A 12,669-nucleotide genomic window follows, 5' to 3' on the forward strand; every position below is an offset into this window, starting at 1 on the left:
CAGCGTATTGGCCGAATTTTTCATACGTTGGCGTACACTGGCTAAATCGTCAAGGTGTGACAGGGCATTAACATGCATGTTTTTGGAATGTGGGAGGAAACCGGAGTACCCGGAGAAAAACCACGCACGCCCGGGGAGAACACACAAACTCCACACAGAAATGCCCAAGGGAGAATCAAACCCAGGTGTCCCCGATCTCCAGACTGTGACTCTGTGGCCAACATACTAACCACTAGACCATTGTGCGGCCCTGTTATTTTTTTATTGTCGATAAAATACACAGGTTTAACATAACCTGGAAGCACACTGCAGCCTTACCTGTATTGTCAGCCATGTTGACATTTGGTCCCAATGTGAGGATGTCTTTAAGCAGCTGAATATCTGCGTTCAGTACAGCCTCATGGAGCAAAGTCTCACCAAAGCGATTCCTACGTTTAACATCTTTGAGTTTAAGAGCTGTGCCTGTGTGTATGTCAGACCAGGGGATGACACGGCAGATAGAAATATATGATAAAATCATCCATTTGCAGCAAATAACTTCTCTTCAAGTTTCCTGTTGTACTTGTTAATAGTCTTCCCAACACACATTTATATTATTATTATTTTTTATTCCACAAATATAGATACTGTATATTATTTTCTGTCCACTTTTATGCAGATTAAAAACATGCAATTTCGGTGTTAAAACGCATCTTATTGATTTGTTTCAGTGTCCACAGATTATTAATCTTTCAGGAGACCATAAGAGGTCGACCAACATTTCAGACTTTCAACTTGCCTTCAGCCTCAGAAAATACAGTAATCCCTCACTATGTTGTGCTTTGAATTTCATGGCGTCACTCTATCACGGTTTTTCAAAACTATATGAATTAATATGCTGTTTTGTGGTTGAATATGGCCTATTACTGGTTTGTGTTTTTTTGCCTAAATGAAGCATTTTCAAGCAGATAAATGGCTAAATGAAATAAAATACAAATGGGCATTCAGAAGACACATTCAAAGAAGTTGTGATGTAGTATTCTACACTGGTCACTAGGTGTCAGTAATGTTAATGTAATGGCATATTTTCTCTTATGTGGAGTAAATTGGCTGATGCGGTTGTAGAGGTGACTATAGGGGTGTCATTTCATGTCTAGAAAGCACTAATGTTAAAACCCGTATTTAGAAGGTCGCAAACAGGTGTTCTATGCTCTAACTACGTAAATATTCAATTTATAAATAAAGAATTGTACTTCGTGGAAATTCACTTGTCACTGTCGGGTATGGAACCAATTAACGATAAACGAGGGATTAGTGTATATATCTATCAGAGGCTGACAACTGTAGTGCTGGGTGCAAAAAAATATCAGGTCACTTACCACTGAGGAACATTTCACAGACACAGAAAGATTATAGACACATAAATACTTTACTGTACCTGTTGGAAATCTCTGAGAGGTGGGTAGAATTTTTCTACTACGCCTAGCACTTGGCTTTACATTCATTTGTATTCTCCTGTAAATAATTGAATTATTTAATTAATGAAAACATCCAAATAGAATTATTTTGTTTTTTGAGTACATTAATAATGTTATTACATCCTATTGATTGTTTCCCATTTCAACGTATAATAATAATAATAATAATAATAATAATATAATAAAAGACATTGAGAGTTAAAGGATTACAAGCACGTACCTTGCCTTTGCCTTCATGTTCCCTTGTAGAATGTTGGCTTTTGAATAATTTCTAGTGATGTTTGTGAGACGCTGAGCTCAACTCTGCTGATGTTGGTTTGTGGAGGAACCTTTATGGGAAAAAAATTGTGGAATAAAAATGTGACTCTAAATCACATATCAAATAACTCAAACTTACATCCAAGCATTAACCCAAAACCCCCCCCTACAGCTCCATGCATCCGGCTGACTTCAAGCGAGAGGCCGACTGGTCGGAACAGGCACATCATCACTTTCCTTTTTGGGTAAATTTCCAAGTGCCAAGTCAATATTATACAACGTCTTTGAATTTTTAACCGTCCACGAAGAAGACGCTCAACAAGAGGTTTACAATCATCAAGCTAATCATCTTGAGCTGATCACTGAGTTCCGCTGTTTTGGGGTAGAAGTTTTGATGAGAAGCTGGCCTCAACACTGTAAAAGGCCCTGTGAATAGTGCCTGAAAGGGTGCTGTCTGAACTGCCATTAGGCAGAGAACACCTTTTTTTTTCTTCTGTGCAGAAGCTAATTTAGCATCTGCTAATAAGATTGCCGTATCTAATCTACAGTATGTGGAAAACAATTGAGATACTGTAGTCTGCCAAGGATGAAGATGGATGTGGTAGTGTGACGGCATTAGAAAGACCAGCAAGTGGTCCCCTTACCGTATGACCAGAAACGTATGACTTGAATGTAATGTATCCATTTCCTCTTATTAAACCACTGAGATTGATAAAGATATCCCTCCTACTTTTTGGATTTATCATCATACATTGAAAGTCCTAGGCTGTCTGGCACTGCCTGTCAAGACGATGTTTTTGTTCCTTTTTTCATAGCTAAAAGAGCAACATTGAGAGAAGACAACATAACAACAGAGAAAGTTAATTAACTGCATATTTCTGGGAATGTAGTTTTGTCAAGTCAGGTCAATTTTATTTATATAACCCCAGTTCACTTTAGAAGTTACCTCTAGGAACTTTACACACTGAACTGGTCGAGTACCATGCTCTGCATAGACCGACTGAACCCTATACGAGCAAACTCTTGGTGACGGAGGCAACGAAAAAGTCCCTCTCGGGAAGAAAATGTAAACACCGACATAGACACAGTAGAAGGACAGAGGGTAAATCGAAAAAACAGGATAGAGCGGTTGAGCGATTGGGGGGTGATTATTGTCAGTAAACTGAGATAAAGGGGTCAGAAAGATAGAGAGGATGAAAGGGATGTTTGGTGCATGAAGGCAGACCCCCCAGCAGCATTAACAGAGATGACCCAGAACACGCCTGGGTCAGTCCTGACTATAGTCATCCCTTGTTTAGATAGAGAGATAGATACTCGATCTATAGTTTCGTAGTTAGAGCATAGAAAACCTGTTTTACCTTCTAAAACATTTTTAACATTATTAGAGCCCTGTAAACATAAAATAGCACCCCTATAGTCACCTTTATACTCATATTACCTAATATAGTAGACATGATAAGCAATAATAATCAATAATAACTCATCGTTAGCATTGGGAAAGTTTCTTGTTGTTGTAGTATCTCAAACACAGTGTGGGTCAATCACACATGGAATTGAAAAAGACAGATTGACATCAGCCTATCATCCATCCTCATTATGATGTTTGTCACTTGATTGATATATTCATGCTAGTCTGAGGGCGTTTTGTGAGATCAAATTTTTTTGAGGAGGCATTTTTGTGATACAATACTCTTTTGAACACATATTGTTTTGAGAAGCCAAACTCTTTACTTAAATGGCCCCAGCAACTAAGCGGAACTATGTTCCTTGTCACGGCTCTCCGACCAGAACTGGACTCATGGGACCAATCGGGGGGGTAAGTCACTGTAGTACACTGCTAATGGGGATGTCATACAACTTCATGTCAAAAAATCCGAACTATCCCTTTAAGTCCTAAATATGCCTCACACGCTTATTAAATGCATTTTGAACTGTAAAATGTACAGGTACTCACCACTACTTGTTATAATTCCCATAACGACATACACTAACTTGCTGCAAGCTTTGAGGCCGGATTGTGACAAAGTTGACCGTGGAAGCTAGTGCTTCTATAGCCACACACGCCGTCGCCGTCTTGACTTACGTCGCGCATGTATGCTGTACTATTATGCTCTACATTTTATGCTTTACGACCATACATTTATAAATTATTTCCAACTCAGTGTGAGTGAGATGTGTTTTCTGCAAAAAAAAGACCTCTTTTTGTAGAAAAAAAAACAAAAGTAAAAAAAGGTGTCCAGACTTTTTCTAACTAAGGCAATATCTAGAAAAATGAAAGGATGCAGTGCCACTGTGATACATTTTACATTGAACACATTAAACCAATCCAGTACATGTGCAGTCTATATCTGGTAAATATGGACTTTGACAGTTAGCATTATGTATACTTGATTGTTTGGGGGATTTCACCACACTTAAGTAACCCTATTGAAGGGATATTTTAATTGTACAATTGCTCTGCACCGCCATGGAATGTTTTCATCCCCAACATACCAATATAAAATAAAAATATATATACTTTGCAACTCGGACTTGGACAAGCTAGCTTGCGAGCTAAGTTAACGTTGGATATATTCACTCAAATACTTCTGTTGGTTAATTCTAGTAATATTTAGACTAATGTAAATCAAAATAATACATCTATGGCGAGAACCGGAGCTTCAATTACCTTAACAAATGTATTTGTGTTGAAGAGTCTATAAATGGCGAAGTTGCGATGACGAAGTTATGACAGAATAGCAGTCGTCCGTCATAGTGGCGCGTAATCACTGTCTTGTGCACGCGCAAATACACACAAGCTGAGCTGCCTTGTTTCCAACTACTGTATTGCAAACAAATGCGTAGACAGCGGCAACAGTGTATATACAGGTATACATCATGTTGAGAATTGAGAAACTGAAAAGTGCCATCTCTGTTGAGAATACTGACTCAATGTATGTATTATTTTTCTCTGTGTGACTGCGACAACCTCGTCTGTCTGTACAGTGGTGTGACTAGGCGTCTACACGCTGACCACGCCCCCGCCGCCATCACCTAGGAAACGGGGCGCGGCCTAATCGTCACTGAAGCAGGTGATTGGCTCAAGCCTCGTATGATGTAGTAGCGTGCCATGGTTCCATGAGGTCTCGCTTAATTGCAGAATCGGCTCAACTTGTGTGGATGTCACTGACGCTGGGAAGGTCCTGTCCAACCCACATGACGCCAGCAGCCTTTATCATCAAGCCTGCCTCACATTTCACTCTCTTCATCCTCACAGGTAAGTCACTCTTTTGTTTCTATTCGAGCTCATACGGTATTTACAGAGCTCAGCGTTTACTGTACTTCGAAGTGATCCTGCGACATAGTTCAAAGATGACAATATTGCAATACCTTCGTTACAAAGCCATGGACGATTTCTAAAAGTGTAAAGTAGTTCATTTTTTGCGAACGTTCAATAATACGAATCATTGTTAAGTCAAACACCACTTCATTTCGTGTAAAACATATATAATTATTTCATTAATTACTATTTCATTAATTAATTCATGCACCTGTGTTGTAAACTTAGTGAATTTATTTTAATTGTCAGGTCATTTTTCAATGGTGTATTTATTTATTTCTTTTGCTTTCATTTATGCATTCATTCCAATTGTATTTAATTAATGAAACATTTAAATCTTTATTTAAAGACGTGTTAATTTATTGAATTCTGCCCCCTTTGATTCTCCATAAATTTTAACTTGCCTCTAGTTAATTAAAACTACAAAATGTTGATCAATTGTCAGACGTGCAAATTTTAATGGTATGTCGTAAACACGGTTTGGTATGTTCGTCTGTTTCATTGTTTGTCTGGTCATTGTTTGCTTAATTGTTGGCAGAGTGAGTAATCAATATGCAAAGCATAACATGTTTTTTTTTTAATGATTTTTAAAATCAAACATTAAATAAACTACTAGCAGGTAATTCTCCAATACATAAAATTCTCAACTATACAAAGAAAACAAAATAAATGAATACATTTGAAATACAGTTAATCCCCACATTCGCAATTCAGCAATTTGTGGATTTTTTATCAAAAGTTTTTCTCATTTTTATTGGTGGTAAAACCATTTCCAATTTGTGCTTTTTCTCTTAAAAAATAAGCTAGTTTTCTCATTTGCACTATCGCTTGCCATGACGCCCACTAGACTAAGGCTGGGCTGCACTGTATTTGTTTACTGAGTGGCCACACAACGCAAGGCCCACTTCCTGTCCCTCGCTCAAAGTGTACCGAGTGGGAAATCAGTGTACCAAAAGTTCCGTAACAAAATATTCACATTAGTTAGCGTGTTTTTCAGATAACTTTGAAAATTTACACCAAAATGTTCCATTCTTTTGCGTACATTTTCCGGTTAACATGAAAAAATGGCGCGCGTCATAACGTGTTATTAATACGCTGCATGAGTCCATCTGTGTTCTTAATGTATTTTTATCACAAAACATCCTTGCTAATACATAGAAACAGGAAGCTGATGATGTCATCAGCGGCTGACTCAGTCGTTATTTGCTAACTAACAAAGTTATCTCAAAAATGTTAACACAAAACACCTTTTTATACTTTTACAATTATAGTTTTACACACATAAAATAATTCTAAATGCATATAAATGATAAATGAAAGGAATAAATGAACATTTAAAGTTACTTTTACCTTCACTGAAGACGTGATTGTTGCCAAAGACATGATGTTGCAGAAGATCAACACAGACACCACCTGGGTGTTTTGCTCTGAGTTATTGCTTGAATTCAATCGTGTTTCACACCTGTATCACAATGCTGAGTTGAGGTGAGAAACACTTTTGAATTATTAATAACCTTCAACGAAGGTAAAAGTAACCTTAAGTGTTTCTTTATCCCTTTCATTCATCATTTATATGTACAGTATGTATGTGTGTATATATATACTGCTCAAAAAAATTAAAGGAACACTTGGAAAACACATCAGATCTAAACTGGGGGAAAAATGATCTTGAATATCTTTCCTGATAATAAGTGGGTGATGTATTAGTAACAAAATGATGCCACATAATTTGATAGAAATGAAAATGATCACCCTATAGAGGGGGGAAATCAAAGACACCCCAAAAATGAAAGTGAAAAATTGATGTAGCAGACTGGTCCATTTTGCCAAAATGTCATTGTAGCAACTCAGAATGAGTCTCAGTAGTTTGTGCTTATATGCATGCCTGACAACATGGGGGCATGCTCCTAATGAGACTACAGATGGTGTCCTAGGGGATCTCCTCCCAGATCTGGACCAGGGCATCAATGAGCTCCTGGACAGTCTGAGGAGCAACCTGGCGGCGCCGGATGGACCTAAACATAATGTCCCAGATGTGTTCTATTGGGTTTAGGTCAGGTGGACGTGGGGGCCAGTCAATGGTATCAATTCCTTCATCCTCCAGGAACTACCTGCATACACTAGCCACATGAGGTCGGGCATTGTGGTGGACCAGGAGGAACCCAGGTCCCACTGCACCAGCGTAGGTTCTGACAATGGGTCCAAGGATTTCATCCCGATACCTAATAGCAGTCAGGGTGCCGTTATCTAACCTGTAGAGGTCTGTGCGTCCTTCCAGGGATATGCCTCCCCAGACCATCACTGACCCACCACCAAACCGGTCATGCTGAATGATGTTGCAGGCAGCATAACGTTCTCCACGGCATCTCCAGACCCTTTCACGTCTGTCGCATGTGCTCAGGTTGAACTTGCTCTCATCAGGGAAGAGCACAGGGCACCAGTGGTGTAGTTGCCAATTCTGGTGGTCTATGGCAAATGCCAATCGAGTTCTACGGTGCTGGGCAGGGAGCACAGGGCCCACTACAGGACGTCGGGCCCTCAGGCCACCCGCATGGAGCCTGTTTCTGATTGTTTGGTCAGAAACATTCACACCAGTGGCCTGCTGGAGGTCATTTTGTAGGGCTCTGGCAGTGCTCATCCTGTTCCTCCTTGCACAAAGGAGCCGATACCGATCCTGTTGAGGGTTGAAGGACCTTCTATAGCCCTGTCCAGCTCTCCTGGAGTAACTACCTGTCTCCTGGAATCTCCTCCATGCGTCCAGGTACCGCAGTGATGCCCTGGTCCAGATCTGGGAGGAGATCCCCCAGGACACCATCCGTAGTCTCATTAGGAGCATGCCCCGACGTTGTCAGGCATGCGTACAAGCACGTGGGGGCCACACAAACTACTGAGAATCATTTTGAGTTGTTACAATGACATTTTGGCAAAATGGACCAGTGTGCTGCATCATTTTTTCACTTTCATTTTTGGGATGTCTTTGATTTCCCCCCTCTATAGGGTGATCATTTTCATTTCTATCAAATAATGTGGCATCATTTTGTTACTAATACATCGTTTTCGGCATGTAAAACTAATTGTAAAACGTGTTTTGTATGAACATTTTTGGGTTTCTTGAATGGATTATTTGGATCACATTATTTCTTATGGGAAAAATTTGTTTGGTTAGAGTATGTTTCAGTTAGAGTCGGACCTTCTGGAACAGATAAATAAGGCTAACCAAGGTTCCACTGTATTTATTAGAGCCCGAGCGCAAAGACCCAGTCTGTGCAAGGGTCCTATTGTAATCGCTGTGTTTATTAATTATCTATTAAAATGTGAATCATTGGATGGATATATTTGATTGCTCGTCCACATCACCTATATTATCTTCCACACTTGATGGCAATGATAACTCAAGATGTTTAAATCATTGCATGCCTTCATTGACCTTGCTTTGCGCGCTAACAAATATGTCCTACCTCTAAACTATTTCCACAAAGAGAGAAGTGTGCAAAATATCTACAGATATCTATAAATTCACATTCTGGGAAAATGTAACAAAATTATTTTGTTCTCCTGCAGGACCTTTCCACCATGCTAACCCGTCTGTTCCGTATGCATGGCCTTCTGGTGGCCTCCCATCCTTGGGAGGTCATTGTCGGCACAGTCACCCTCACAGTCTGCATGATGTCCATGAACATGTTCACTGGAAATGACCAGATCTGTGGCTGGAACTATGACTGCCCCAAAACAGACGAGGTGAGGAAATACAATGATGCAATCTACTGTACATTTAAGAAAAACTGTCGTTACACACGCCACAAAAATCACAAAGCACACAACAGTTACTCAAGCTGTGCACACTTTCCTCCCAGCCCATTCAGAGTGTGTTTAGTCTGAAAAAAAAAAGATAGAATGGATTGTGTCACATTGGCCCTCAGACAAAAAATACAGAAAAAAAAAGAAAAATTTATTCATGTAAAGTCAAGCATCCTCATGTCTTGCTGTTTACATTAACAATGAGACAAATTAAAGATACAAATGGTAAAATAAGTCAATATTTTTTAAAGCGTATGGATACAATAAAAACTTAACCTGTTTAATAAGAGTCAGAATGACATGATGGAATAACTTCTAATAGGTGACATTATGCCTTCACAACTGAATTGAAATAGACTTACAATCATCCGTGTGTATTTTGTTAGTCAGTGATAAGTACACAACAACAATAACGTTAGATCACAAAAAGTACAGTGCACTCCACAAGTACAGTATTGGAACTGTGAGATCAATGGCTTATTTTTGCTGCCGACTGCAAACATTTGGGTTTGACATCAAAATATGAACATGAGAGCAGAGAGCAACATTTCAGCTTTTATTTCCAGGTATTTACTGTACATCTGGATCAGACGCACGACTTGGAAGATAGCACCTTTTGTTTGAATCCACCACATTTTTCATGTGAGCAAAATACTGGAACATGTGACTAACAAATGTGTTTTGTTGCCCAGGTGTGTCCTATTACATTACTTAGTCAATCAATAAATTAATGTCTACGCTCACTTTCAGATTGGGCAGGCTAGGTTTTGCCTGTGTAGACTGCATTTAGAGATGAAAACAACATGAAAAGCAGGGAGCTGTCTATGGGTGAAAAACAAGCAACTGTGATTCTGAGAGAAGCTGTTTCAATCAGGAAACATCACAAACATTGCACAAACACAAAAGAATGACCTGAAGAGGAAATAAACCACTGGTGTACCAAGTAACAGACATGGAACAGGTAGATCAAAGGAAATATCAGCAGGTGATGATAGACACATTGTGAGAGCTGTAAAAAAAAAAAAGACCTTAAAACAATTCTTAGTGACATCAGTAACAATGAGAGGGCAGAAGTGAAGGTATCATGATCTACTCTTCATAGAAGACGTCATGAACAAAAGTATAATGGCTACACCAGAGGATGCAAACTAGTCATTTGCAAGAAAACTAGGAAGGCCAGGCTGGAATTTGCCAAATGTATAGCGATGACAGTCTAAAAAATGAATCAGTTCATACAGCTTTTGTCTCTTTTTATGCTCATCTCTGTACTTTTTGGCAAATATCAACCATTCATGAATGTGATGTGAACCACTATTGAATTCAAGAAATAACTAGCAGCTAAAGGTGGCGCCCTTCTTGATGTCGTTGCCACATCGTGTGTTTGGCAGCAATCATGCCTTCAATGAAGGTTAAAGTAACCTTTAATGTTCATTTATCCCTTTCCCCATTTGTCATTTGTATGCATTTAGAATTGTTTTCTGCATGTAAAACTGTAATTGTGAAACTATGTGTTAACATTTTTGGCTTTCTGGAACAGATTTATTCGATTTGCATTATTTCTTATGGGAAACATGGGTTAGGTTAGAACACATTTCAGTCAGAGTCTGACATTCTGGAACGACATATTGATGCAAACCAAGGTTCCACTGTATTTATAATAAATGTAATGTGTCATACTTGAATAAAAGATGTCTGGTGTGTATAAGCATATCACATCTATATACATTTCTTTTAAATGTAACTTGAAAAACATGTTTGTTCATTCTGTTGACAGCAAATTCTCAGCAGTGACATCATCATCTTGACCATCACACGATGCATTGCCATTGTCTACATTTACTTCCAGTTCCAGAACTTGAGACAATTGGGATCGAAATATATTTTAGGTATGAAAGCCGTTGTTGTGATTACACAGGAAGATGAGTAGAACTGATTTGGACTCACTCCTTCCCTTGCAGGCATTGCAGGCCTTTTCACCATATTTTCCAGCTTTGTATTTAGCACAGTGGTCATTCACTTCCTCGATAAAGAGTTGACCGGTCTCAAGTAAGTTTTTATTCAGTTTACTGTTTATCACTAAAAAAGCTCAGGGGTTGATTGTTGTGCTGTGTTTTCCAGCGAGGCACTTCCATTCTTTCTACTCCTCATCGACCTCTCTAAAGCATGCACTCTTGCCAAGTTTGCCCTCAGCTCCAGTTCTCAGGTAACGATGATGACGATAATGCTGTAGTTTATTGTGGATATGCTTAACAAAGTTATGCATGTTTACACTTGCACAATTCAGCATGTCTGAAAAGCTGTAAAGCAGTAAGAAGCAGAGCTTATTTCATCCTACCCGTTGTCCGTGTCTCAGCAATTACTGATAGTTTGTTTATTTCCTGTGTTTCACATGCACGAGGTTACTACTTTCCAACAGGGAAAAGAAAAGATGTGTAATAGAGTTTGCAGATAGCGTATTCAGCTATAAAGAATACTGAAGAAAAACAACAGAGTAAAAATCTCTCATCACTCAGTGCGTTGCTGGCATAGATCAATGAACAAATACACATTATTTTTAGGAAATAAATTGTATTTTTCAGACCAGTGAAGTGAACTTGGATCATTTCCTGCGGGACACCTGCTGATCCCGCATGGCACACTAATTAGCCACAGCACAGTGGTTGGGAATCACTGCATTAACACATTTACTACCCCAACAAACAAATGACACCCTCTGCAACATTTCAGGCTCAGGATATGTTTTTCCTTTTATTCCGTGTACGCCTCTTGAGAGGACTTGTTGAATATACTCTATGTTGTTTTCAGGATGAAGTTAGGGAGAACATTGCTCGAGGTATGGCTGTATTGGGACCTACCTTCACTTTGGATGCCCTGGTGGAGTGCTTAGTGATTGGCGTGGGAACCATGTCAGGTAATGTCTGACCTGCTGATAGCAATGTTTTTTTCATGTTCACTCGAAGGGTCCCTGACATGATTCATCAACTTTGCTTAAATATATTATATATTGTTTGCAATTACGTTCCACATTGTTCGATATTTGAAAGCGAATGGTAAATTTGCAAAAAATACATTTAGCCATGGGCCACAGGTTTAATGGTTAGCATGTTGGCCACAAAGTCACAGTATGGAGATCAGGAAGACGTGGGTTCGATTCTGCCTTGGGCATTTTCTGTGTGGAGTGTGCATGTTCTCCCCGTGTGTGGGTTTTCTCCGGGTACTCCGGTTTCCTCCCACATTCCAAAAACATGCATGTTAGGTTAATTGGAGACTCTAAATTGTCCATAGGTATGAATGTGAGCGTGAATGGTTGTTTGTCTGTATGTGCCCTGCGATCGGCTGACGACCAGTCCAGGGTGTACGACGCCTGTCGCCCAAAGTCAGCTGGGATAGGCACCAGCATGCCCCCGCGACCCTAGTGAGGAGAAGCGGCATAGAAAATGGATGGATGGATGGACATTTAGCCATGACGAGCTAGGTCCCGTAGTTCAGCCTCATTTCTGGGCTTTTTAATGGGCTTTTTAATGAGAATAAATGGGTTTTATAGCCTGTTTGATTGTGTATGTGGATACATATTTGCCACGCCCGCCCCCCATAGTGAATATACTGCTGTTAAAAGATGTTTGTATAACATGTATCATGCTTTGCAGCCTTGTCGCTATCATGGAATAGTGTTTTGAAGATATTATGTAAACAAGACATGACTGCGCCAAAGTTCTGTGGCAACTTTGGCGCAGTGGTCATCTTGTTTTGTGTAGAGGCGGAATAGTAACCCTTTTCAAAATGCTTTTAAATACTGTACTTTCAAGCCAAATGCTTCGTGTAAAGGTGTTCCTTCAA

General features: G+C 39.5%; 2 protein-coding genes across 3 annotated transcripts in view; one reads left to right on the top strand and one right to left on the bottom strand.

Annotated features, from left to right (window-relative positions):
- LOC129180486 (ankyrin repeat domain-containing protein 31-like) overlaps nt 1-4,603 on the bottom strand; it is a 29,222-nt gene extending 24,619 nt beyond the window's left edge. The window contains exons 1-4 of one of the 2 annotated variants that reach the window (XM_054775009.1): nt 4,384-4,603; nt 3,200-3,235; nt 1,678-1,786; nt 1,418-1,494 (exon numbers count right to left, since the gene is read on the bottom strand). In XM_054775009.1, the coding sequence (XP_054630984.1) occupies nt 1,418-1,494; nt 1,678-1,694 (94 nt within the window). In that variant the 5' untranslated portion in view covers nt 1,695-1,786; nt 3,200-3,235; nt 4,384-4,603. The remainder of the gene's footprint in view (nt 1-1,417; nt 1,495-1,677; nt 1,787-3,199; nt 3,236-4,383) is intronic. The other variant, XM_054775010.1, reaches the window with a different exon arrangement.
- Nucleotides 4,604-4,830: 227 nt separating this feature from the next.
- Nucleotides 4,831-12,669, top strand: part of LOC129179503 (3-hydroxy-3-methylglutaryl-coenzyme A reductase-like) — a 28,196-nt gene continuing 20,357 nt past the window's right edge. The window contains exons 1-6 of the mRNA XM_054772810.1: nt 4,831-4,971; nt 8,596-8,772; nt 10,607-10,718; nt 10,791-10,878; nt 10,951-11,035; nt 11,638-11,743. Of these exons, the coding sequence (XP_054628785.1) occupies nt 8,608-8,772; nt 10,607-10,718; nt 10,791-10,878; nt 10,951-11,035; nt 11,638-11,743 (556 nt within the window). The 5' untranslated portion in view covers nt 4,831-4,971; nt 8,596-8,607. The remainder of the gene's footprint in view (nt 4,972-8,595; nt 8,773-10,606; nt 10,719-10,790; nt 10,879-10,950; nt 11,036-11,637; nt 11,744-12,669) is intronic.

The sequence above is a fragment of the Dunckerocampus dactyliophorus genome, chromosome 4 (assembly GCF_027744805.1).
Source record: "Dunckerocampus dactyliophorus isolate RoL2022-P2 chromosome 4, RoL_Ddac_1.1, whole genome shotgun sequence".
NCBI lineage: Eukaryota > Metazoa > Chordata > Actinopteri > Syngnathiformes > Syngnathidae > Dunckerocampus > Dunckerocampus dactyliophorus.